The sequence below is a fragment of the Diceros bicornis genome, chromosome 1 (genome assembly GCF_020826845.1).
Source record: "Diceros bicornis minor isolate mBicDic1 chromosome 1, mDicBic1.mat.cur, whole genome shotgun sequence".
Taxonomy (NCBI): Eukaryota; Metazoa; Chordata; class Mammalia; order Perissodactyla; family Rhinocerotidae; genus Diceros; species Diceros bicornis.
In genome coordinates this window covers 72,999,119-73,026,352 of record NC_080740.1, presented here as the reverse complement: position 1 = coordinate 73,026,352, position 27,234 = coordinate 72,999,119, and the positions used below count along the sequence as shown (strand labels likewise).

The following is a 27,234-nucleotide window of genomic DNA, read 5'->3' as shown; positions in this document are numbered from 1 at the left end:
GGTGCGTCAGTGCACGCCCGGGATCCGAACCCGGGCCGCCAGCAGTGGAGTGCGCGCACTTAACCGCTAAGCCACCGGGCCGGCCCTGATTCCACTGTTTTAGATATTATTTTATCCTGCCTTGCCTTCCAGTCTGAAATAAAAGGTCATGTTCTTTCATTTACCATTCTCTCTTCCCATTGGTTTTTGTAATGACACATTCATAATAAGAATTGCACTTACCATCTACTGAGGACTTAGCTGTGTGTTATATGCTGTACCAAGGGTTTTTAACACATATTTTCTTATTTAAATCTTACAATGACCTTCTAGTCAGGTACAGATATTATCCTCATTTTACAGATAAAGAAATGGAGGGTCAGAGAGTTTATTAGATAAGCTAAAACCTACTGAGGTCTTTCTTTGTTTTAACACTATGCACTTTACATGCATTACTTTGTTTGATTTTTCACAAAATCCTGTGAGATAGATACCATTATCACCTCCATTTCAGAGTCCATGAAGGTTGTGTAACTTCTCTGGTAAATGATGGACCTGGTTTTAACCCATGTCTGTTCAGCTCTCATGCCACACTAACACCAGGCTATCTGCTTCCTCCTCACCCCATCTCCCCTCTGCAGCCACTTACAGAATAAGACTACTCTTCATTCACATGAAAATGCTTTCAACCCATTTCAGAGGGCTGCACGCCTCTGTGGGGTTTTCCTTCCCTGGCTAAATATCCCCACTTCCCTCCTCACTTCTTCATGTAATTTTTGGATGGCAAGGCTTCTATGTTTGAGGGCTGGTTTAAATCCTTCAACAGAATCTTGTCAAAATTATTATTCCCTAAAATTAGCATTACCCAGAGTGGCAATTCTTCACCTCCACTCTATGGCTGCCTAGAATGGAGTTCAGAGACATGGAGTGAGTTGCCTAAGATCATGTAGCTAGGCAGAGGGAGACCTGGGACTCACACCCAGGTTTCAGGGATTTTAAACTGTGTCCATGGACTCCTAGATGCAGTTGTCTGTGGATGAGCTTGAGGGGGTGGGGGTGATCACCCTGAAATTATACGTATAATTGTGTGTGTATATGCACACACACATTTTTCTGGGGGAGAAGCTAGGACTTTAATTAGATTCTCCAAGGGTTCTGCAAAGCCCTAAATGGTTAGGAACCATAATTCAAACACAAACAATTAACAATAACAACAACAATAAAAACTCTCCTAGGTTTCACCCCCGCAACTAAAGAAGTCTGTTAGGGGAACACAAACCCTTACCCCTCCAGGTACCTAGGAACTTAATTGTTCTGTCTAGCCTGAGGATTAATTTCATTTCTGGCTTGGCAGCAGGAACGTATGAAATGGTCCCAAGTTGCTCCCTCAAGGCCCAGTCTCTATTGGGTAGGGACTCTGAAGCCAGGCGGAGTAGAGCCCATGACTATGTCATTTCCTAAATAAAATCAGGTGGCCTGGGATTAAGTCCTCTGATTATGCCTCCGGTTCACTTTTACTTTCTCAATAACATCCCAAATCCTTTATTTCTAGTTTTTTCTTCTCACAGTCTTCTGGGCAGCATTGGGTGGGGGTAAAAGAGCTCAGTTGAGGAGTCTGAAGGCTCAGGGTTATATCTCAGCTTTGCCATTTTCTGCTGTTTTTTGTTTTTCTTTTTTTTTTTTCTTTTAGAATCTCAGGTGAGTGACTTGTTCTATCCTTCTCTAAATCTCAGTTTCTTCCAAATGTACGACAGAGATAGCAGTAGTATTTATTTCACAGGGCTGTTAAGTGAGGAAATGCACGAGGAAAATGCGTAGTACATAATTACTCTTTAGTGAATGACAGTCTTCATGAGCGAGTCCTGTTTCCTCTCTCCTTTGCATCTCTGCTTCTCTTCCTCCTTATGCACCTTCCTTGTTAGGCCAGTTCAGAGGGGTAACAGGGCCACTTCCAAAAACTCCCAGTTGACACACTGTTCTTTATAAGCACATAGACACTTTTTGATTTTATGGTCTTTTTAACTGCTAGTCACACCAGGGAAACAGCCAGTGAGTGACAAAATTACAAACTTGGGGAAGTTGCAAAAGCTTTTAAAATCTCACGTTAGTAATTCTCTACTCACTATTAGAATAAATCTGAGATTCTGAAAGCTTTTCACTGACTCCTTTTTTGGTGGCTCTACAGAACTCTCAATTATTGGTTTTATTCCCTTGGGTGGACCTCTTCCATCTTCTACCGCGTCTCAGTTGTTCTGTCCTCACATCACTCAGTCTATGGAGGGTCCACTCCATAGTTGAGGCTTAGAAATCAAGTTGCGGCTGAAGAACAGCCATGGTTGAGTTTGCCACGCAGGGGCATCCAGATTCATGTTATTTATTTTATAAGACAATTCCAAGTACACGTCTCCTACTTCAGTGCCCTCCTCCACTTTTAAGGTGTTTGATCTGCAGGCATCGTCTGAAGAAGCCCTAGTCAGGGGGCAAATCCTCACCTCTTCTCTAAAGCTGCCCAGAGTGGAGCTCAGAGGTGTGGAGTGACTTTGTCAAGATCACACAGCTAGACAGAGGGAGAGCTGAGATGCACACCTGCGTTTCAAGGGTTTTAAACTTACATCCATGAACTCCTGGGGAGGGGTGTTATCTGTGGAAAACTGGGAAACTGAAGCCCAGAAAAGGGCAGTGAGTTGAGAGAGGCCTTGTAGTGAGTTAGGAAGAGAGCTGAGACCAGAGCCCGGTTCTGATCCCACGTGCAGTTGGCCAACTGTTTCCCAACAGAGCTTCCCTGTGGGTTTCCCTCAGATTTTCGTATTTGCTCCTAAAGTATTAGGTTTCACTTTTTTTCCAACCTTCAAATGGATCATTATACCCATCACCAGCGTGAAGTCAAAGCTGTAGAACAACTTCAAATTGAATGCACCCAAATGTGTTTGAGGATTTTGCTGTCAATCCAGTAAAATTGGAAAAAATGAATATTGCTTGGGTAATAACATTTTTCTTTCCTTGAGATTTGTTTTTTTTTTGTGAGGAAGATCAGCCCTGAGCTAACATCCATGCCCATCTTCCTCCACGTTATATGGGAGGATGCCACAGCATGGCCTGACAATCTGTGCATCTGTGCGCACCCGGGATCCGAACCCAGGCCACCAGCAGCGGAGCGCGTGCACTTAACCGCTATACCATGGGGCTGGCCCCTTTTCCTTGAGATTCTTATAGGAGCTTTTTCTTGGTCCTAGGGGTAGGATGGTGACAGAGTGGGGTGGGGAGGCTTTTAGAAACATTTTTTTTCTATTACTGTATGTTTGTTTTGCAAAGCCAGCTTCATGGCCCAGAACAAGCTGGACTTTCCATGGAATCAAAGGGTTCATAGGGAAAAGTGGTTGGAGATGGAATTTTACATCTTTATCTTGGCATTTGGTTTGGATATGGGGAAATAAACAGCATGATTTTTGGTAAGGGCCTTTCACATCTGTCATTCGTTAAACATGGCTTATCTAGTTGCCTCTCTGTACATAGCATAGGACATATCAACATGAGTAAGTCATGACCTCTGTTCTTAAAGAAGCCACACGTTGGTGGGATAGACAGACTTGTGTATAACTAACAGTCATCCAGGGTACTTTGTTTTAGATAAAAGTATGAAAATGTGCCCTGGGGCCCAAAGAAGAGAGAGATGGATTCTGTCTTGGAAAGGAGGGCCAGGATAATTTCACTCAATGATCTTTGTATGGTTCTTCAAGGATAAGAACATTTCATTGAGGAGGGAAGGGTGTACGGGCAGGGAGAAAAGCATGCGCAAAGACAGGGAGATTTGATAACAGCATGAAATCTTTGAAGATTGTTAATAGTCTAGTTTAATCTAATGGAGACAGGAAGCTGGGAATGGCCTAGGTTCTTAAAGGACTTGATTAATGGGCTAAAGAATTCAGATTTCATTCCAGGGTCATAAGGAACCATTTACGTTTTTTGAGCAGGGAATGAGATTTTCAGTTCTCTTTTAGGAAAAATTGCTCTGGCAAGAGTGTGGAAGGTATATTAGAGGGGAGCAAGCCTGGAGGAAGACAGGATGCCCAGGAGGCTCCTACAATAATTCAGGCTGGAGATGAGTGTCTAGACCAGAATGATGGCAGCAGTAACCATGAGAGAGGACAGAGTCAAAGCCATTTAGGAATTAGAATTGAGAGGACTTGGTGACTGGAGTAAGAAGGAAGGATGACTAGTTCTCCACACTTGGGAGATGAGATCAATGTGATGGGTTCACTGATAAAGGAATCCCAGGAGGAAGAGTGAAACTTGTTTGGGAGATCTTGAGTTTGAAATTCCTCTGGGAAATGTCTAACAAGCAGTCGGAAACGTGGGGCTGGGCTGACTTATGGATGCCTGGGTGGGGATGGGTGTCTCTGATGATTGCCACCTACCTCTGATCAAATAATAATTACTATGATGGTTCACATTATGAGTGCTGAATAGGAACTTGTCACTATACCAATACTTTCATACATATTATCTCACAAAGGACAGTTCAGGGCTATAGATACAATTTTGGGAGTCATTGATAATAAATGACACTTATCGACACTTATGCCAGGGCTGGGCTCAATGCTGTCAATGCACTGTCTCATTGTGAGGCATTATCTAGATCTACGAAGAAGATTCTATTATTACATCCATTATAAAAGAGAAGAAACCGAGGTTTGAAGAGGTTAAAAAATTTGCCAGAGTTTGAATCCAAGGTCTCTTGGCTCTTGAAACTGAGCTCTTAAACCCTTTGTTATATTGCGTCATTAGCAGAGTGGGTAAGTGAAGCTTCTGTGGGATCGTTTAAAGAAAATTGTGTGAGATGAAGGGAGGGATGAAGAGGTGTAAAGGAAGAAACTTCCACCTCCCTAAAGGAACAACTAGACTGGGAGAGGGTGTGGTGGAAGCAGAGGCTAAGGAGGCAGTGAGGGAGACACCAAAAGTAGGAAGGGATCCAGGAGAGCACAAGGGCAGAGAGAGCTGGGATGACAAAGGTTATGGAGGGTGCAGTTAAATATTAGGGAATTCTGAATGCTGGTCAAGTAGGATGACGCATTTAGAAAGGTGGCCGTGAACTGTGGCAGAAGGACCATTAAATGAACAGTGTTAGGTCTGTAGGCGGATGCCCTGAAGTCCAAAGATGAACAAGTGTTAGCGAATGAATGTTAGGTGTTCTTTCAAGAAGTTTGAGGGTGAATATTTAGAGTGGAGGCAGGGTAGAGAGAGAAGGGGATAGTGAATAGAGCAAGGTCTGTCCTGGGGCCAGAGAAAGGGATGCAGTCAAAAATGAGGGAGGTAGGGTTTGGTCTAAAAATGGAGATGAGAGAAGGGAGTGAGGATAGAAAAATGAAGGTGTAAGAGCAATCAGATCTCATGTTGACCTCCCATGGAGGTAGGAGAAGACTGGAGAACAAAGACCTTGAACTTAGAGATCATCCAGTCCATGTATACCAGACTTGGCCATGGGCTGGAATTACAGGAAGCTAAGCAAAAACATAGATTGCTCTACTCTACCCAAGACTTGCAGAATTAGAAACTCTGGGAGTGGGTCCAAGAAACTGTATGTTTAACAAACTTCCTCAGGAGATTCTTTTGAAGTCAACCCAGCCCTGGCCCCAAGAAGGCATTTAGGAATAGCTGGTTTACCACACTCTCCTATGCTACATGGAAGGAAACTGAAGCGCAGAGGCATTAAAAAGTTCGGAGGGAAGTGGGAACTAAGCCCTAGGTAGGACCCTCTCCTGGCTCCCAAATCAGAGCTCTTCCCCCACACTGCACTATTTTCTTGAAGACAAAATCGAGCCCTCTCAGAACTTGACAGTTTTCTGAGTCCTCAGTTGATCAAGGACATAAAGAAGTTACAGGAGGAATTGCTATTCTCGGTACAAGTTCAGCAGAAGGAACAGAGGAAGGCAAGGGAATGAAGCAAAGCTCATTTTCACTCACAAATGCCATTGTTAGGAGGAAAGAAATTGGATGCAGTTGATTTCAAAGTCAACATCTTTCACGAGGCATTAGCTGATTGGTTTTATCTCTCATGCCCAGTGCCGGTCACAGGCTGGAATCAGTTGGTAGGCCAGCAGGGGATGAAGGAAAAGGACAAAAAGTGGATTCTTCTCACAATAGCATTATATTCTACCAACCATACAAATGATTTTTTTTCATTAATGAAGTTGGAATTGAAGCCGTGTAATTCTAGCATCTAACAGCTCACCTTCAGAAAGGTCAACAAACAAGATCCAAGAGAGTTGCCAAGCTTTAAGAGAGGCATATCCGTGGTAAGGCAAACAGAGAGAGAAAAAGACGTAAGGTGCCAGCCACTGAAATATACCCTGGATCTGGCCCTACGATAGGTCCTCATTAACAGTTAACCAAGTGAGCTGGGTGACCACTCTGCAGACCAAATTGTCCCTCTAACACTGAGCCAGGCACCACAGAGACCTCTGGTTTCACAGGGCGGTAGGATAAATGGGTAAACCTCAGCGAGTTCTGTGATGAGGTGAGGTATGTGTTCTCCCCGCTGTGAACAAGTCAATGATCAGGTACCGAGGTCCTTTGACCAGAGCCTACCCGCACTCGGGGACCACTGAACCCTGTGATGCTCAGCAGCACAGTAGAGGGGAACAGAAGTGGAATTTGGAATCAGATATCATTGCTCTACCATTAACTAGCAATCTTTACCAGTCATGCAGCTTTGGGCAAGATATGGGACCTCTCTGAGCTTCAATTTCCTCTTCTTTCAATAATTCTGCCCAAGTTTACTTACCTCGTAGATTCATTTGAATTTCAAATGTGATAATAAATGTGAACAGGCTTTGTGCACTTTCAGCTGTTTCCATTGTGCTTATAGTCATCATCATCAATAAGAATTATTAGGATGTCTTTTCCAGAAACTGTACCCACCTAGGCATCAGAGGGCTAGGGTTCCATTCCAAATGGACCTCCTTCCACTGTGCCACGAAATAGTGTGGTCATTCACTCTCCAGCACTAATCTTTTCAGAGCAAGCGTATGTGAGCTCTTGCCACATTTTCCAAAGGCCACAGAGCCCAGAGGATACGAGCTTAGGCTCTGTAGGTAGATAATCCTGGCTTTGCCGTTTGTTCTCTTCCTTCCTAACTATGTGACTTGAGCAAGTGGCCTGACATCTCTAGGCAGCTGGATTCCCACTGTGAGATGAGGATGATAGTGGTGCCTACCGCAGAGCATTTTCTGAGATCAAACAGGGAAAGTACTTTGCACTGTGTTTGGTCTGCAGTAAGTGCTTGGCATATGGTATCTGTCTATTATTATTGTTGTTGTTAATTCTGAGGGTTCTTGGTAAAATGTGCACCTTCCTCAGTCAAGATTTATTGATCAGCTGGTGGGGGCAGAGTAGTGCTAGACATTGCCCTTCAGAGAGGAGTCTAGTGGGGAAGGATTAGGGATGAGGTCTTGTCTATGCATCACCGAGACCCTCAGATATTGGCATGTGAGAGCAGTAGACTGAGGTGGTGACTCGGGGCTCTCACCGAGATGATGAGATTTTTGTTGCCGGGGCGTCTTTGGAGGCAGTGGAAGGTTGAGGGAAGTTTGGAATTGGGTGACTCAAATAATGGTGTTCTAGAGTCTCTGGTTTCCTTCCGTTACCTCACCTGCGTGAAAGGTGAAGTCATCTCATTATTCCTTCCTCTTTATGAACCACACTGGGTGCCAACACAATTTTCTCTGTTCCCTCTCAAATTGATTGAAAAATGAATCCCCCCCAATTTTGCCCTGAGAGCTGAGGAGCACCGGACTCAAGTATGTAATGCTCTGTTGGTTGATTTATTTAAGTGTATAGTACTCTTTTTGATCATTCCACATATTTAAAACACACAAAAGTCTCCAAAATTTAAAGGAAATGTGTGAATTCAATGCGTGTTTCTACTTTCAAAGTCATTTTGAAATTCCAGATCCGTGTTAGTCCTGTCAGGCAACGTCAGAAAATACGGATTCCAGCCACTTCCCTTGTTACTCAGTATTGTGAAACCTTGAGAAAATGAAACTGTCTCTCTAGATTTCAGTTTTTTTCTTGATTAAGAAAAAGGAATCAGAGGAGATAATTTCAAATTCCTCTCAACTCTAAAATATTCAGACTGGTTTTTGGATCCTTTTGCTTTTGGATTTTTAAGACCATAACACCAGTGATCCAGAAGGGGGCAGCATAAGCTAGATGTTACCTATGAAAGAAAAGAAACGTCTCTGAAGGCTTAAGTTGTCACTTTTAAAATTCTAGGATTGCATTAAGATTGTATCAGTTGAATTGACTTATTTCAGAACTAAATTTGTTTTAAAAGTAGAGACAGATGAGTCCCAGTGTCTGTGAATTCAATGATGAGTCAACATATGTAATATGAGTTTTAAAATGTATCCACTGGGAAGATACAGTGCTTTCATTTCCAGTTGATTTCTGGCTTGAAGCCCACTGGTTAGAGAGTTTGTGTTTTCAAATAGGATTTTAGTATGCTCTTTTTCTTTTCTCTCAGAATGATTACAATCATGATTTTTTGAGTCATTCAGAGTTGGGTTCAAATTTCCTTTTATTGTCTGTGTTACCTTGGGTGAGCAATTTAAACTTTTCAGCCACAATTTACATATCTGTAAGAGGCTTTTTATAAGCATTAAAAGAGAGAATTTATATGAAGTGCTCATCACTATGCCAGGCATGCAGTAGTGCTCCACAAATTGATTCTGAGAGGGAGTCTCTAGTAATTTTGAGGCAAATTTCTGCTAATGGGATGGGAACAGGGGTAACATTCAAAATGGATTCTTAGAAGATTTTCTAGTGTAAAAATTCAGTGCCATTCCGGAACTGCACATAGCACACAGTTTTATGTGAGTGAGTGAGAGAGTAGGTTCTAGAATACCATCTTAGATGTAACCACCTTGAAGGGGAATTCTCTCAAAGCCCTAGATTCTGAAGGTTGAAGGTTTTAAGATTAAAATTGTGCTCAGATATAACACATTGAATTCCCTGACTCCATGGGTGTTGTTTTTGCACCAGTGGAGTAACTATACCAGGAATCAGAAAATTTTTTCTGTGAGGGGCCAGATAGTACATATTTTAGGCCTTACCAGCCATGCTCTCTCTGTCACAACTACTCAACTCTGCCTTCGTAGTGCAAAAGCAGCCAGAGACAATGCGTGAACCACTGGTGCTGTGCCTCAATAAAACTTTATTGAGGGACACTGAAATACGAATTGCCTGTAGTTTTCATGTGTTATGAGCTACTATTCTTCTTTTGAATTTTTCCCAACCATTTTAAAATATAAAAACGATTCTTAGTTCTCAGGCTGTACAAAAACAGGCAGAAGGCGGGCCGGCCCCGTGGCTTAGCGGTTAAGTGCGCGTGCTCCGCTACTGGCGGCCCGGGTTCGGATCCCAGGATGCACCAACGCACCGCTTCTCCGGCCATGCTGAGGCTGCGTCCCACATACAGCAACTAGAAGGATGTGCAACTACGACATACAAATATCTACTGGGGCTTTGGGGAAAAAAAGGAGGAGGATTGGCAATAGATGTTAGCTCAGAGCCGGTCTTCCTCAGCAAAAAGAGGAGGAATGGCATGGATGTTAGCTCAGAGCTGATCTTCCTCACCAAAAAAAAAACAGGCAGAAGGCTGGATTTGGCCCTCAGATGGTGGTTTGCCAACCCTTGATCTGTGCCATCCAGATACAGGACACGTTCCTTAGAAAGGGCAGATGTGAGTCTGTTTCAGTAGGGCTTTTCCAGAGCATACACTGACATTGCCTCCTACTCTACTAAACTATAAGTCCTTTGAAGGTAAAGATGGTGTTTTTATGCTATAGTTTTAACATGTAAACTTTAATTTTCATGTTACAAAATAAATACATGCTCTTGTAAAAGAAAAAGTTAAAACACTATACAGTGAAAGTTCCTTGTATTCCAAATATCCCCCTCCTCGCCCCAAATGACCAAGATGAAGAGATAATTACTGTGAGAGTTTGGGCTATACCCTCTCAGATCATTTTTGCTTTTCTAATAACATAGTGGCATCTATCATGATTTTTTACAAAATTTTTCAAATTTTTTACAAAATCATTCTCTCTATTCTTTTAAACTCACTTTAAAATTCATTCAACAATTTTGTTCAACAAATCTTTATAGCAAAGCTGCTATGTACCATGCATATATTAGATTGAACCTTATAAAATGGCTGATGTTTAAACCATCTTTTAAAAAAATTTTTATTTTGAAATAATTTTACACTCACACGAACTTCAAAAATAGTCTCTATATTGTCTAGCTTCCCCCAACAGTAACATCATACATTACTATAGCACATTGTGAAAACCAGAAAATTGATGTTGGTACGATATAATTAACTAGTCTACAAAACCTACTTGGATTTCACCATTTTTATATGCACTCATTATTTTAAAAAACAAACCATTTTTGACCTATAAAAACAACCACTATATATCCTGTACATGTTTTACGTCAGTACTCTTAGATGTAGGGAGGCGCCTTTTGTAATATCATGACCCAACTCTTCTTTGGTTGTGGGTTAATGGGTTTCTAAAAGCTGTCTTCAGAGTTTCTCTTAGAAGGTCACTGTGGCATTGCTTCAGAGAAATGACACACACCATGAGTTTGCTCTTGACTCAGGCTTCTTAAAGAGTTTCCGGTGATTAACACATGATACATAGAATATTTTATGGTTAAAATTTTCACATTTGAGAAAATTTAGAAATTATACAAAAGTACTCATAAGAAAAAAATGTTAATTTTCTATAATATTTCCACTCAAGGTCAGATGTAGTTAGCCTTTTAGTATTTCTTTTTAGTTTTCTTTGGAGAGCAAGAGGTATGCATGTGTTTGTGAGCATATTTTTAAGTATTTACATAGTCATTCACTATACTAAGTATAGCTTTATATCCTTTAAAAAAATTACTATGTAATGATAATTTTCTCAGTTCATTCAAATTCTTCGTAAAAAGTCATCCAGAAATATAAAGGTCAAATAGGACAAAGGAAATCAGGTGGCAAAGTATCAGCATTTTCGAATAAATAAACTGTTGCTCAGAGAGAGGAAATGTCTTGCCCAAGGTCATACAGCCAGGAAACCTGGGATAAATACTTAGTATTTAGGTAAAGCATGAGGGGGGCCAAGTGGCAGCCTCATAGTACTCTGAGGTCTGGGGTTAAGTTTTATAGAAATTCCATCTGGCTGGAGTACCCTGGTCCACCAAGAACTCAAGAGCCTAAAACACAAGCCAGCAAGCCAATTACTAATTCACAGTGAGAACTCTAGCTGCTGAAGGGTCCATATTTTGGTATTTTTAATTATAAATACATTTTCACCATGTAGGAAAATCTAATATTAATCAGAAATATTGGTGAGTACTTGGACCCAGGAAAAGTGTGGTTAATTTTAAAGATTCTTTTGTTATTAAATTTTAATTAACTTATTTTAAGATAGATAATACACACACATGGCAAAGGTACAAAGTGTATCAAAAATTTTAAATGAAAAGTCAAACTTTCTTTCATCCCTTGTGCCCAACCCCAGAAGTGCCGTTCTCTTGGAAGAGCATATTGAACAGTGTCTCTGTATTAGTTTCCTGTTAACAAATGTAACAAATTACCATAAACACAGTGGTTTAAAACAACACAGATTTCTTATCTTATAGTTCTGAAGGGCAGAGGGCCTAAAATCAAGGTGTTGGCAGGGCTGCGTGCCTTCTGGAGGCTCTAGGGGAGAATCCATTTCCTTGCCTTTTCCAGCTTCCAGAGGCTGCCTGCATTCCTTGGCTTGCTGTTCCTTCCGCCATCTTTAAAGCCAGCAGTGTAGCATCTTCAAATCTCTCTCACTCTGACCTCTTCTTCCACCATCATATCTCCTCTCTGACTTTGACCTTTTTACCTCCCTATTTTAATGACCCTTGTGATTATATTGGGCCCACTGGATAATCCTGGATAATCTTCCCATCTCAAGATCCTTAACTCAGTCCCATTACAGTCTCTTTTGCTATATAGGGTAACATATTCACAGGTTCTGAAGATTAGGATGTGGACACCTTCGGGTGTCATTTTTCTGCCTACCATAGTCTCCAAACTATGTTTGAGAGAAAAATGATTCATTCTTCTTCTCTAGACCCAATTAATAATGTATTCTTAGTAGTAAAACATTTATTTATAATTTTTCACACATACCTCCCCACTAATATGTACATTTTGAAATATATCGCTTCCAAATAAATGATTAAAGGATGAGATTCAAATAAATGTAAATAGAAGTTCTCTTTTTCCCCACACCCAGTGGATGGCCTTGTACATTCGTGGTGAGTACCAAGCCGTCTTTGGAGACTACTGTTCTGGACCATCCCTTTTCAGGATTCAGTGCAAATCACTGTACTGAACATTCCTTCTTACATCCGTAGGACATGCTGTCTACATGGTACAATTGTGCTTTAGCTCCAGTATAATGAGGTCATTAAGAGCATAGGTGTTGATGTCAGACAGGTTCAAATCCAGCTCTACCCCCTACAACCTGTCCGACCTTGATCATGTTGCTCAACACTCTGAACCTCAGGTTTTTCACTGGCGATATGGAATAATATCTGTCCCATAGGGTTTCTCATGAGGATTAAATGTTCAATGGAATGTTATTAATAATATGACATTAGATTAACCCTCTTTTGAGTTTAATGCTGGGTCCTTTAACTGGAGTTAGTCTTCTTACATGTGCTCAGCACCCATTTCCTGAGTCTGTCTTAGGTTGGTTACCCCTATCAAAGGTTACTTTCATCCTTTCTGTTTCGATTCCCTTTAATTTCTGTATTGGTTCCCCAGGGATGTGGTAACAAAGTACCACAAACCGGGTGGCTTACAACAGAAATGTATTCTCTCACAGTTCTGGAGGTTAGAATCTGAAATCAAAGTGTCAGCGGGACCATGTTCTCTCCGAAAGCTCTAGGGGAGGATCCTTCCTTGCTTCTTCCAGCTTCTGGTGCCCCAGCGATTCCTTGGCTTGAGACAGCATCACTCCAATCTCAGCCTCCGTGTTCACATGGCCTTCTGTGTGTGTGTGTCCTCTGTGTGTCTCTCTGTGTCCTCTTCTCTTCTTATAAAGACACCAGCCATTGGATTTAGGGCCTATCCTAAATCTAGGATGATTTCATCTCAAGATCTTTAACTAATTACATCTGCAAAGATGTCCTTTTTCTAAGTATGGTCACAGTCGGTGGTTCTGGGTAGACATGACTTTGGGGGGGACACTATTTAACCCACTACAATCCCTCTTGCAAAACTGCTTTTCTTACAAGTTCTGGGAGTCTCCTGCCTTTGTGTGAATGTTCATGTGTCAGAGTTCAGGGCGTTGAGGATGTAAGGGTCAGGAGACCACAGCCGACATGAAAACCAGCAGTCTTGACTTGTCTAACCCCATCCCCTAGCTGTTAGCATCGCTCCTTTTCACAAGGAAGAAAAATCGCCATCAATTTGTGTTTCTTATTGCTATTTGGTGTATAACACTGTGGCCCTTACAGTGCTGCCTTGGAGGCTTTCGGCATTTTCTGAAGAAAAAGAAAGTGCTGTTTGGTATCATTCAGCAGTGTTTGTGTTCGCAGTGTCTCTCCCATTAGACAATTCCAATTTAAAATACAGATTAGCCCTGACAAAACTGACCCAAGCTGGCTTTTCTCTTTGATGGTTTCAATTTCAGGCTTCTCCATCACAAATGATTATAATATGACAGGATTTTTGACAGAATGGGGGTAGGAGTTTTGAATCCTTACCTGCAATTTCCAGCTCGAGGGGATAATAGCAGAGAGAAAAACAACACTAACTGAGGTATAGGATATGAAAACATGCTGAATTTCCCCCTCAGAGTTTTATGCTCCCAGGCATTCAACAAGTCACTTTCCCTGTTGAACAAATAAGCTCTCTTGAACCAAATTACTAGCCTTACAAAACCTATCACATCTCTCCTTTTGCTTTGAGGGTGAGGAAGCTTGGGGGGAACAATGATCAATTTCAGTAACTATTAGCCTAGGTATTTATTATATCCAGGCCTTGTCTCTGTGTGGCTTTTTGTTCTGTTTCTATTGGAAGGCTTTATGGCATGTATGATTTTATGTCCTTTCTGGACATTTCCTCCTTCGCTGGCTTCCGTGACACTACTCTCACTTTCTGCTCTCTGCCCACTTCTTCTGCTTCCTTTTCCCCCAACTCCTCTGCCCACCTTTCTTTTTTTCTTTTTTTTTCGTGAGGAAGATTGGCCCTGAGCTAACATCTGTTGCCAATCTTCCTCTTTTTGCTTGAGGAAGATTGTCAGTGAGCTAACATCTGTGCCCATCTTCCTCTATTTTGTTTGTGGGATGCCACCACAGCATGGCTTGATGAGCAGCGTGTATGTCCGTGCCCAGGATCCGAACCTGCGGACCCTGGGCTGCTGAAGTGGAGCACATGAACTTAACTGCTATGTCACTGGGCCGGCTCCTCTGCCACCTTTTAAGTGCTGGGGTTTCTCAGGATGCCTGCTCTTTTGTCTCTCTGGACATGCAGCCCTTGGATTTCTTGTACACTGAAGATTTTAATTGCTCTCTGGGTACTGATGACTCCCAGATCAGTATCCGCAGCTCCAGCCTTTTCTTGAGTTCGATTCAGATTCATATCCATCAATTGCTTGTTAGGCGAATAGTGTTTGTGTGTGTCTCTCAAGTACCTTATATTCAGTGACTCTAAATTTGAGCTCATCACCTTTCTCTCCAAGACTTGCCCTCTGCTCTGCTGCCACTGTCGCCAGCCTAGGGGACAGTTCAGGCAATGGCCCAGTGTCTCAAGTAGGAAACTGCGAGTTATCTAGGACTCTTGTCTAGTCCTCACCCGCACATTCAATGTCCATATCCTGTTGATCTCCCTCCTAAGCATTTCTGGAATCTCTCTCTCTCCCGTCATTTCTGCTAGCTCTGAATGTCAGACCTGGAATAAGATGATAACTCTCATCTTAGCTGTTCCCTTATCTTCCTAACTGGTCTATAACATTTTTCAAACCTTTCTACGGTTTCCCACTGCTTACAGAATGAACCCGGGACTCACCAACATGAAACAAAAGGCCTTCCATGACTTGTTCCTGCCCATCTCAGTCCCGTTCCTCATTTTACACCTTCACAGCTGCTAGCCATTTGACATGGGAGCCATACTGTTTCATGCTTCCATAGCCTTGCTGATGCTGTTCTGTCTGCCTGGAACGCCTCTGCCACATTTCTTTGCTAATTCTTACACAACCTTAACTCAGCTCAGGTATTATTCACTCAACAAATATTTATTGAGCACCAAGTATGTGTCAGACAGTTTTGGGGTCCCAGTGTTGAGCAGGCAGAGAGGGACTCTGTCTTCATGGAATTTAATTCTAATGGCTCTTACTAAACTACAATGTGCTGAGGGCTTCTCTCTCTGCCTGTTCTCCCCAGTAGCCTGTCCACACTCCATCATTACCCTTGACCTGTTAGGCTGAAATAACCATCTGGTGTCCCTTCCCTAATGTACTGTAAATTTCTTGAGGGTAGAGGTCAGGTCATATTCATCTCAGCCTTCTTTGTGTGGAACAGTGCTTAGCTCTTGGTAAATTCTCACTATGTTTCCCCTGTTGAACTCAACTATCAGTTACAAATAAATGACTCCATGTCTCAGCTTAAACTTCACATTCTCCAGGACAGGGCCTCCATCCTCACAATATGCCTCTACAATATCCTGTACTATTTCTTCCCAGAATTTTGCACAGTTGTAACTAGTTATTTTTTCAACTATTACATTATTTGTTTAAATTTGGTTTTCTGCTCTAAGTTGTAAATTCCACGAGGTTAATGGTATAGCCAACAGAGTGCATGGCCTGTAATAAATACTCAATAAATATTTGTTAACTGACAGACTGACACATTTTCTTGATGGATAACAATGTTGAATGCATTGCTGGGGTCAACAGAAAACAGATCCAATTGCCTACCAGTCTGATGCCTCACTCTACCCATCTATAAAATGGAGATGTTCCTGTGGGATAATGTTGGATAGCAGATGAGTGAGCTTTAGATAAAACCATATCAAAACAAATATACATAAATAAATTATACAAAAAAGGAAAGATCGGATTAAAAGATTAAACACATCAAGGGAAATTCCATATGAGCTTTGAAATATCTATTTCAGGATGTGGTATTTTATTCTCCCACAGGAAATATAAACGTTTTCTTCTCTTTTTCCTTCCCAGCACCTGAGACAGCAATTATTGAGCAAAATGGAGTTGAATCAGAACAGGTAAAATTTTTTGTGAAGTATTTGAAGTATATGACTTAGATTTTAAAAATCCCACAGTAGAGGTTTGCAGAAATGAACTAGGGAGGGCAGATATATCTAAGTGGCAAAATGCATCTCAGCTGTTATGAAATAGCTAAGGAATTTGTAGACTTGTACTCTTGGTAGAAGTAACATCAATATTGTTACTTCTGTATATGTAGATGCTTTGAAAAGAAAAAGAAAAAAAATACAAAAACATGGAAAATCATATATGTTCCCTCCGTCTGGCCAGGATTAGTGACATCCTGCAGAATCAACACCTGCCACCAGCATTCCCCTTATTTTCTGAGAATACCCTTCATTAATGTTTATTATTACAAAAGTGATTCAGGCTGCTTTAAGTAAAAATTTCAGGCAGTATAGACATCTGTAAAGGAAAAGTAAAGGTCTCCTATCCCTTCTTTCTTTTTGCTCTTCTCTCTCCTCCGAGAGAGATTGTTGTCCTGTCCTTGCTGCTGGGTTGGAGAATGGGACAGGAAGGCGGGGAAGGGAGCCTGGCCCGGGCGATGCGCGATGGCGTAGCCGCCACCAGAACTACGTGCTGCCCGCCAAACAATGCTTCTCAAACTTATTTGGTGTCAGGACCCCTTTATACTCATAAAAATTAAAACTGAGAAGTTAAAAAGAATTCATTAAATATGAATTCATTTAAAAACAAGAACAACAAATCCATTACATGTAAACATAACATTTTAATGAAAAATAACTATATTTTCCCAAATGAAAAAAGTATTAGTGAGAAAAGGGGCATCGCTTTACATTTTTGCAAACCTCCTTAACGTCTGGCTTAATAGGAGACAGAGAGATTCTTGAATCAGCTTACATACTCCATCGTTAGAGTGATGATATTATCACATCACAAGTCATGTCACCTCTGGGAAACCCACTGTACATCTCATGAGAGAATGACAGTGAAAATGGCAAAGAATTACTCTTGGAAACCATTTTGATCTCATGGGTCCCCTGGCTACACTTTGAGAACCGTTGCTGTAGAAAATTTGAAATTGAGTTCTGTTTTTTGGTTGATCTTGTTGCCTCCAGAAGTCTAAGTCAGCCATGAGAGGAGCTGCATAGGGCTAGGGAGAGCTCAAAGGATTCGGGCAATGGCCGGCAAAGAGATTTGAGTGGAGAACACAGCTCATAGCACTGTTATTTTTATCTTCCGACCCTTGAGCCCCACAGCCCATAGGCCTGATGTCTAAGACTGAGGAAATTTGGAGGGTCTGGTAAAGGGTTTCAGACCTTCAGAGATTTTTTAAAAAGTTCTGATTTGTAAGGCTGGCTTCGTTTTGATCTTGAGATACATTGGGCAAAAGGTGGGGAGATGCAGTGAAACTGCTGACGATTGGGAGGTATGATTGGGATGGGAATCTCATGCAAAGATGACATTCAGAAATGAGTGGCCAACTGCCTTCCTTGTGTCTCACAGATAAAAATGGCTGACAACTTCGAACTGCTGACGATCATTGCTCCCTCCCTGGGGTTTGTGCTGTTGGCATTGCTTGTGGCATTTTTCCTTCGAGGTAAGGAGGGCAGGACCACGTGGGATGGAGACCTTCAGAACCACAGAGACTTCAGGAGGATCCGGGATTGGATTGATTCTGCTTCCTGTCCCTTTCTCTGTTCCCCAGAGTCCCATTTCTATCATTGTCCCCGTCCCAATAGAGGAGGCAACAGGTCAACTCATTCTCCCTAAGATGCCCCAGGCTTCATGTATCATCCTCCTAATAGAATTTATATTTTGGAAAAGAAGAAAAAATAAGAGCACCTTCATATTTGGACACTTATTCTGTGCCAGTCCTGATGCTATACACTTGCCTTGCCTAACTCATTTCAACCTCATTACTGCTTAAGTGGAAAGTACCATTATTATCACTGTCTTGGGGTGGAGGAAACCCTGGCCCAGCCTCCTCCTCTGCCTGAGATTGCCCCAGGAAGAAAGCCATGAATGATCTCAGTCTTGGTATTTGTTCCCTTAAAGCAAGATTTATTAACCTAGGATCCACAGATAGACCTCAGGGGACATGTGAATCCTTGAAATCACATGCAAAAGTGCTTGTAGTTTATATCTGCATTTTTCAAGGGGCAGTGTCCATAGTTGTCATTAGATTCTCTAGCTGGTCCATGACCTTGCACCCCACGTCTCTGCCTTCAAAAAGTTTTAAAACACTACAAAAAGGAGTCATGGAGGCCAGCCCAATGGTGTAGTGGTTAAGTTTGCCTGCTCTGCTTCGGTGACCCGGGGTTCACAGGTTCGGATCCTGGGCGCGGACCTACGCACCACTTATTAAGCCATGCTATGGCAGGTGTCCCACATATAAAGTAGAGGAAGATGGGCACGGACGTTAGCACAGGGCTGATCTTCCTCAGCAAAAAGAGGAGGATAGATAACAGATGTTAGCTCAGAGCTAATCTTCCTCACAAAAAAAAAAAGGAGTCACAACACAGGGTTTATAGTTTTCATACAAAGTGTAGGCATATGGCACCTAGTCCTATTGTAAAATAAAAAAAAAGTTGTTCTGCAGTTATTAACAGAAACTGTTTCAAAGCAGTAAGTGAGGAGAGAAGACTAGTAACCATCTCAGCCTGTTTGATGTGAAACTTGTATATTTTAACACCTGTCCCTAATAAACACTGCAAAAGGAAATTTGGGACTTAGTGGAAGCCTGCCATCAGCCCTCATACAAAGGCGTGTCACAGTTTTGAAAATTCTGGGTCTGTCTCATAGGAAGTGTTTTAAATCCTAGTGAGTCCTTGAATTCTGGGTGGGCAAACGAGTCAAGAATGAAGCAGCTAAACACCATTGCCCAAAGGCTGGAACAACTTTGTAATTGATGGACACTGCCTTGGGGTCGAAAGAATCAGTCATTTGACCTGGGAAATGAATGGCTTTCCCTGCCAAAGCCAGTCCCTACCTTCTCCCCTTTGGACCACCTCTGCTCTTTGTAAGGTAGCTTTGCGCTTCCCCAGCACTTCACGTGTTCTAGCTACTCTGCTTATAACGTGGCTTTGTCTTTTCAGGGAAAGTCATGAAAACCAATTGTTTCCAGAAACACACAAGGTAATTTATCTTGCATGACTGATTGTTGTAATGATTGTACAAGCTGTTACAAATGATTAGATACTACTCAGTGGTTTAATGACTTGTGCTTGTGTTCTGATTGAATACAGGGTTGGAGAGATGTGGCATTGGAGTTGAAAAGGATGTGGGGATTTAGTTCACGTTAACCTCTGTCTTGATTAACACCGTGTTGTGTTTGTCCAAAATGCAAATACAAAGGCAGGTTGTATGAATAGAAGTATGGCATGCAAAAGAAGGTGATAAGTCACTCTACCCAGTGCTTGAAATTCTTTGTTCAACTCTGGGCAACTCACTTTAAAAAGACATTGTTAAACTGGAGTTCTTGGAGAGGAGAGTTGACAGTTTGGTAAATGAAAACACATGTAGAATATTGTTCCTCGGATTTGGTTCCTCTGCCCAATTAGACCATGGGAGCAGTTCTTGTTTTTTTTTTTTTTTTTCTTTTTGTGAGGAAGATCAGCCCTGAGCTAACAGTTATGCCAATCCTCCTCTTTTTGCCGAGGAAGACTGGGCCTGGGCTAACATCTGTGCCCATCTTCCTCTACTTTATATGGGACGCCACCACAGCATGGCTTGACAAGCCGTGCATCGGTGCGCAGCCGGCATCCGAACCCCGGGCCACCAGCAGCGGAGTGCGCGCACTTAACTGCTATGCCGCGGGGCCGGCCCCTGTTTTGTTTTTTTAAAATAGTTTGAAGAGTCTCTGTAAAGGGATTTTGGAGATCCATCCTGTTCTATAGCTTTTTGGGAAGGAAATGAAAAGATTTGGTATAAACTGTGATGAAGACCTTGCCAAATCAATACCACAATATCTCTTAATAAATAAATATTAACGACTACAGAAACTGAGGCTTAGCAAGGTGACTTTCCAAGGTCATACTTGGAGGTCCTTTTGGTAAATAAACACATTTAGATTATGATTTTATATTTTGCTAATAAGAAACTTTTAATTCCCTTATTAGAATAGGTTGGCAAAGCCCCTTATCACTTGTGGCCTCAGTTTTCCTATCTGTGAAATGAGCCCCTTGGACTGGATGGACTGAGCCCTTTTACCTCTAACAGCCTTGGTTCGTTGTGTTGTAATTTAGCAGCCTCCATTTATTTCTGATCTCCTTGTCTCCCATTATCAGCCTCTCTCTTCTTTTTATAGGCTCAACAACGCTGGAGAAAGTAAAAATGTCCTCGATGACATGCAGCATGCAAGAGAAGATGAGGAGGGTCTTTTCACACTCTAACATGCTACCTTTTCTTAGGATTGAGGATTGGCACATAATGTGTGAATTGTCAAAATAAGTCCTGGAATGTTTTGATTTTATTTTTTTTTAAAAGCCTCATCTGTGCCATTGGTGTCATTGATCCAGCGTTGCTTTAGTTTCACAAGTGAAAGGTACTTTAGGGACCACACTTTCTCTGCCCCGTGCTTTACTCTTCTCTGTAGCACCACTGCTAAGTGATCTTCCACACTATGCTTGAGCACTTTCACTGATCATGAGCTCACTACCACACCCATGGGAGTCCGTTCAATCTCACGGAAGTTTTGAGACAGAAATATTTAAAACAATGTCTGTCTTCATATAGCATCTGCCTGTGAGTCCTAGATGAACTCATTGTACTTACACAAAACATGTCTAATCTCTCTTCTACCTGGCAGTGCTTCAGATGCTGGAAGGAGAACCTCAGGTCTCTCCAAATTGCCTTACCTCTGGGACATGATTTCTGGTCCCTACTCTGCCCTACTTGCCTTCACCTTGTATGCATTTGTATCTTTCCTTTTATGCCCAACATTCAGAGTTCAGTGCTCCATTCTACGTATGGTATGTGCAGCCCTGGGTCTAAGCTTCATCAATAATGCAGGAAATAACGTGAAATTGCACAATAATTTTGGCTCAGCTCTAAAACTCCTAAGTTTTCTGTTATTTTCTGTTCACATTTGAATGTCTTTAGAGGTGACCACAGTGTCACATCTTAATTTTTGCATGGGGAATTTAATTTTGGAAACAACCAAGATTCCATCAGAGCAAAATGTGGTGAATGACGTGGACATTCAACCAGAGCCAGCGCATGGATGGGACAGTAAGGTGGTCCAGATTAGCTTCTCTAAATACACTTCATGGAAATTTGATCCTTAAAAAGAATGGGTTTGTTTAAAAACTTTAATAGCTAGCAGCATGAAGAACCTGGGAGACAGATTAAAGCAGACAGTTGAATGAATGAATGGAAAGAGTGAGAAAGGCCTCTGGTTGGGCAGAAATGTGGAAAGTCAACCAGATCTGAAAGAAATTTCCCTGAAATACTTCCTAGTATGTTTAGGGCAATAGCAGCATCAATGAAATAAGCACAAAGTCTTTCAAGGTAACCACCTTTTGTATTTCTACTCTCTTGGTATTACCTTTAAGAGAGGAAAATAATCAGTCTTGATTGTATCATGCAGTCAAGGCTGTACTTGGCTGGTACTTGTGTGGATCCAGCAGTTAATAAAAAAACCCTCCTCTCACCCAAGCACTTGGAAAACAACTTGCCCAGAGCAGCATGCCTTCTGGCTCATCCTTTTGGTGCTGAGCAGAGTGGCAAATTTGGCCTAAGTGAAGGAAACAGCTAGCAGCCTGTGGGTAGCTTTTTTTTTTTGGCTTGACTTGCTCCTCTACGTTAGCTTAAGACGCTGGAAATGATTTTTTCTAGTGTGCTAAACTCAAGTTTAGAAACTGAGGGGTAAAATGGATCTAGAGTCATGTTCAGGGCCTCAGTTTCCCCATCCGGAAAATGAGTGGGACTAGATGACCTTGTATAGATAGTCAGGTTCTAATACTTTGTGATTCGATGATATACCCCATCCTAACTTAGTTCATGCTCCCTTGTCGTCTTCCAGAACCACCAGCACCATCAATGCCACCACCAACTTAGGTCTGACTAGAAAAAGAAGATGGCAAATACTTCCTAAACAGAACATTTAAGCTCAATGAATACCTTTCTGTTTTGCAAGGGGGCCATCTTCAATCTTTTCCCAAGTATATTTCTGAAACTCCTTGGTCAGACTAAGAAACATTTAAATAAGGAATCATACTATTTAAAACTGGTAATGGCCTCCAGGAGCCTCTAGCCTAGTAGTACTCAATCTTAGCTGAACACTGCAGTTAACTGGGGAGTTTTAAAAAATGCCGATTCCCGAGTCCCAGCTTTAAGAGATTCTTCTGTAATTGGTCTGGGGTGTGGCCTGGGCATCTGAATTTTAAAAAAATGCCCCGAGTGGTTCTAATGTGCAGCCAGGACTAAGAACCATTGCTCTAGCTCAGTGGTTCTCAAACTATGCACTTCAGATCAGCAGCCTCAACATCACCTGGAACTTGTTAGACATACAAATTCTTGTCCCCATCCCATACCTGCTGAATCAGAAACTCTGGGGTGGTGTGGCGGGAGCCCAGCGATCTGTTTTTTAACAAGCGCTCAGGTGATTCTGATGTATGTTAGAGTTGAGAACTATTGCAGCATAAAAATCCCTAACTTGGGGATTGAGATTTCAAGAAAAGATTCCTCCTTAACCAGGGCTCTGTGGGGGTGGGCGTGGCTACACGGAGCCCGGAGAGTTTCCAGCAGCAGCAGCAGGCGGCAAAAGTCCCGGTGGAGGTCCTTGTCAGAGACCTCATTTAAGCTGGCATTACTTTCTGCCTGGACTCCTGCAGCAGTTTCCTCACTGTACTCACCACCTTCACTCCTCTCCCTCTCCAATTTGTTCTTCATTCTGTGGCAGAGGTATCATTTCTAAATGCATATCTGAGATTCCTGTCTCCTGACTTGTAACCACTTAGGGTCTGCCCAAGGCTGGGGTGGCAAACGATGACTTTAGAGGCCAGGCAGCTGATACAGATGAGTGAGGCAATGGGACGTGATGTGGCCTGTAACAAAGTGGAATGTGTGTGTCCACTTAAAGGCATCAACATTCAGTGTTAGTTAAAATAATGTCCTGGGTAAGCTACATATGGCCATGGGCTAGAATAAGGCAACCAGTCTGAGACTCAAAGGTCCAGGGTGTGGGTTTTACCAAATGATGACTTAATAAATATATAATTCTTATACTGAGACTCCTTGACCAGAGGAGGTCGTTGGAGTAGTTGTTCCCCACTTTCCCTCTCTGTGCAATCAGGATGCCATCTACAAACAACTTCCTGGTATCTGTCGTGTGCAGGAGACCAGAAGAGAGAATCACTTCCCTTTAAGGATCTTAAAAATCTAAATGAGACAAAACATATGGGAAATGCAATAGAATGGAATCAGTGTTGTTTTCCCATTGCCACAAGGAAGGGCTTTGATGGACATGTGGCTCTTATAGCTGGTGTTTATGTGGTGGGTCCACAATCAAACCTTGAGTATTTAGAGCAACCTAATTCTGCAACCTTGATGTTGGCCTTTCTAGGGTAAACGAAAGAGATCACATCCAATCCTTGAACAGCATTTGCTATGTTCTAGGTACTCTGCTAAGTGTTTCAAGGCAATTTCTCATTGAATCTTCACAGCAGCTCAGTGAAACAGGTATATTATTTCTGCTTTCAGAGCTGAGAAAACAGAGTCAGAGATAGGAGGGGAAGGAACATGCCCAGGGTGACATAGTCTAACCCCCTGTGACAGAGCCGGAGCTTGAACCAGGCTGGAAGGACCTCACACTCTTAACCACTACCCTGTCTTTCACAGTGAGGGCCCTAATTTAAGATTTCAAGCATATGGAACTGCAGCATTGACCTGTGTTGGTCCCAAATAGATTTTCGTTTACTCAGATCCATGGAAACCTGAGTGTTTTGATGGTTCTCCAATCCCAACCCCTTTATAGCTCAATCTTCCCTTGTCCCCACATTATTTACTCAGCATCTTATTTGCATTTGCAGAGGAAGCTGCAGGAGGAGAACCTGGCAGGAGTCTTAATGAAGCCAGGTGGGACGCATTTAAATGGGAATGTGTTGAACTAACTGATGAAGAACTGAAGCCAGCTGTCAGCGGGCTTAATGAAAGGTTAACGGGAATCCGGCAATGGGTGGCTGGGGAGACTCTTTGTCTCTCTAAAGAAAACAAAAAGTTGAGAAGTGGGCTCCCTGGGTGGAGGCAAGAGCAGACGGAGGAAGCCACTTGTAACCAAAAGGCTGGGTCTCAAAATAGAGTTGTATTCAGATTTGTAAGCATGTTACAGTCTTAAAGAAAAAAAAAAAAGCACCCTGAGTTCTCAACTCTCTGAGCATCAAAGGACAGCGAAGTGTTCCCGAATAAGATGAATGCTAACACTGTTATGAAGGAGCTTGGGGAGCGCTGGAGATGGCTGCTCACAGAACAGAAGGTGGGTTCACTTTCTAATCGAGCTAACAACGTTCCGTTCTGCAGTTGTGTGCTTTATCCACGTTGCATATGGAGTAGGGAGGTGGGGGAGCAGGAAAGACCCTTACACATCCTTCCATTCAACTCCCATTTTTTAGCTGATGAAACTCAGGCCCAGGCAGGAGGAATGAGTTACCCCAGGCTACACAGTAAACCAGTGCCAGAGCAGAGACCTAAACCACGTACCCTAGACTTACCTCTGTGGCCACGTCGTAAACTTGATCTTGCATTTTTCTAAGTCCTCCTGGATCTGCTGATTATTTACCCTTCTGAAGTCACATTTATTAAGTTCTTGTTGGTGCATGCAACTCAGCATTTCTTCTCCTTGAGCCATCTTTCCCAGAACCCCTCTGACCCCTGACTGCTGCTCCCAGAAAGAGGAATTGGAATGTGGAAGTGCAAATCTTGGCTGTTCTGTTGCTCTCTTAAGAACACCACCGTAACTAGGGGGACCAACTTGTCCCAGTTTCAAAACTCTAAGTCCTGCCTGCGGGAACCCCCTTGGTCCCCGGCAAACTAGAATGGTTTGTCAACCTAAGTCCATAGCTAAACTAGAGATCAAAAACAACACCCCTCTGAGTTCTTTCATTCACAGCCCCTGCTCTTGGCTTGACTGCAGTCATCATTTTATTCTGTGACTTTGCCATTGGACCCAAGTGGAATTTAATTTGTTCAGATCCAGCATTAGAATCGACTACTTCATCTAGATTCTAGAACCTTGCTATGCAACATGTGGGGCTCAGACCACCAGAATTGTCGTTATCTGGGGGCTTGTTAGAAATGCAGAATGTCAGTCCTGCAGAATCAGAATCTGCATTTGAACAAAGTCTCTGTGTGATTCGTGTGCACAATAAAGATTAAGTACTCATCTAAAGCATTGATTTTCAAACAATGCACCTACACTTTGAAATCACATGGGGAATTTAAAAAATACTGGTGCTTGACTCCCCTCTGAGGTCTTGATTTAACTGGCGCGAGGTAGACCTGGGCATCGGGAGTTCTTAAAGCACGCCAGTTCGTTCTAATATGCAGCAATGTTTGCGAACCACTGTCTGAAGGGAGGATAGCTTTGCACCCGAAAGTAATGTCACCAACTAATCAGGATAACTCTTGGCCTAAGTTACAAGTTTATGTGGGTCTAATATCCCACATGATTGTGCTCAAGAAGGTGATCAATAAAATTGTTCAAGAAGATCTGAGGAGACAAGATAATGGCTTAAATGTCCCAATTAATATGGATGAGGCCCATTAAAGTAATTAAAAACCAAGATATAATCTTTGGTCTGTGGAAATGAACAATGAGAAAACAGAAAAGATAAACAGAGAAGGAATGTCCGGGGGTCAAGGTCTTGCTATTACTCTCTTCAGAGACATCAGAGGGATAATGAGGAGATGACACTAAGATTATGAGAGAAACTTGGAGGATTGGTTAAGTGGTAACCTTTGTTGCAGAACAAGGAATTTTGTAAAACGGCAACTATCTACCATCTTGTACCTGAATATAATGGGAGAAACTCCTCAGGGAAGAGTTATTCATTGTCTCAGGAAGGTTGTATTCAGCTGTAAGTAAGAAAATACTAAAAAGTAGTGATTTAATTAAAGACTTTTTGTGTGTGTGTGTGTGAGGAAGATCAGCCCTGAGCTAACATCCATGCTAATCCTCCTCTTTTTGCTGAGGAAGACCGGCTCTGAGCTAACATCTATTGCCAATCCTCCTCCTTTCTTCCCCCAAAGCCCCAGTAGATAGTTGTATGTCATAGTTGCACATCCTTCTAGTTGCTGTATGTGGGACGCAGCCTCAGCATGGCCAGAGAAGCGGTGCGTTGGTGCGTGCCCGGGATCCAAACCCGGGCCGCCAGTAGCAGAGTGCGCGCACTTAACCACTAAGCCACAGGGCCAGCCCTAAAGACTTTTAATTATTTCACATAACTAGAAATCTGGACTTAGGCTTTTTCAGGGTAGGTTCAACAGCTTCACTACAATGAGATATTAGAGTCTCTGTGACTTTCTTGGCTCTTCCCTCATGGTTGAAAGATAGCTGCCACAGCTCTAAGACGCCCTCACACAAAAGTATCCCAAGCAGGAAGGAAGGAGGTGGATGGAAATGGGACTTTTTCCCTAAAGTGACTTTTATCCTTTATCAAAAAGGGAATCTTTCATAGAAGTTACCAGAAGGCTTCCCCATATATTTTATTGGCGATATATTTCACTGGATCACATGCCTACCCTTTGGCAAAGGAGAATGAGATTTCTAGGACTGATCTGCACCAATCATTACTCAGCTTCTAGGCTGTGCATATTGCCATTCAGCCAAAACTTAGGATCAGTCAGCATGGGAGAAACTGGGAATGGCTGTTGGGTAGACAACCTTGATTTCTGCCACATTCACTCTCCAACAAAAGCTTTTAAGGCATCTCCTATGTGCCTAAGGGCCCCATTGGGTGCTGGGATATGGCAATGACCC

The 27,234-nt window shown here is 42.3% G+C and overlaps 1 protein-coding gene across 1 annotated transcript in view; it reads left to right on the top strand.

Moving 5' to 3' along the window:
* The window catches only part of TIMD4 (T cell immunoglobulin and mucin domain containing 4), a 33,949-nt gene extending 13,041 nt beyond the window's left edge, over positions 1-20,908 (top strand). The window contains exons 6-9 of the mRNA XM_058551176.1: positions 16,248-16,294; positions 17,763-17,856; positions 19,355-19,394; positions 20,566-20,908. Of these exons, the coding sequence (XP_058407159.1) occupies positions 16,248-16,294; positions 17,763-17,856; positions 19,355-19,394; positions 20,566-20,650 (266 nt within the window). The 3' untranslated portion in view covers positions 20,651-20,908. The remainder of the gene's footprint in view (positions 1-16,247; positions 16,295-17,762; positions 17,857-19,354; positions 19,395-20,565) is intronic.
* Positions 20,909-27,234: the final 6,326 nt, after the last annotated feature.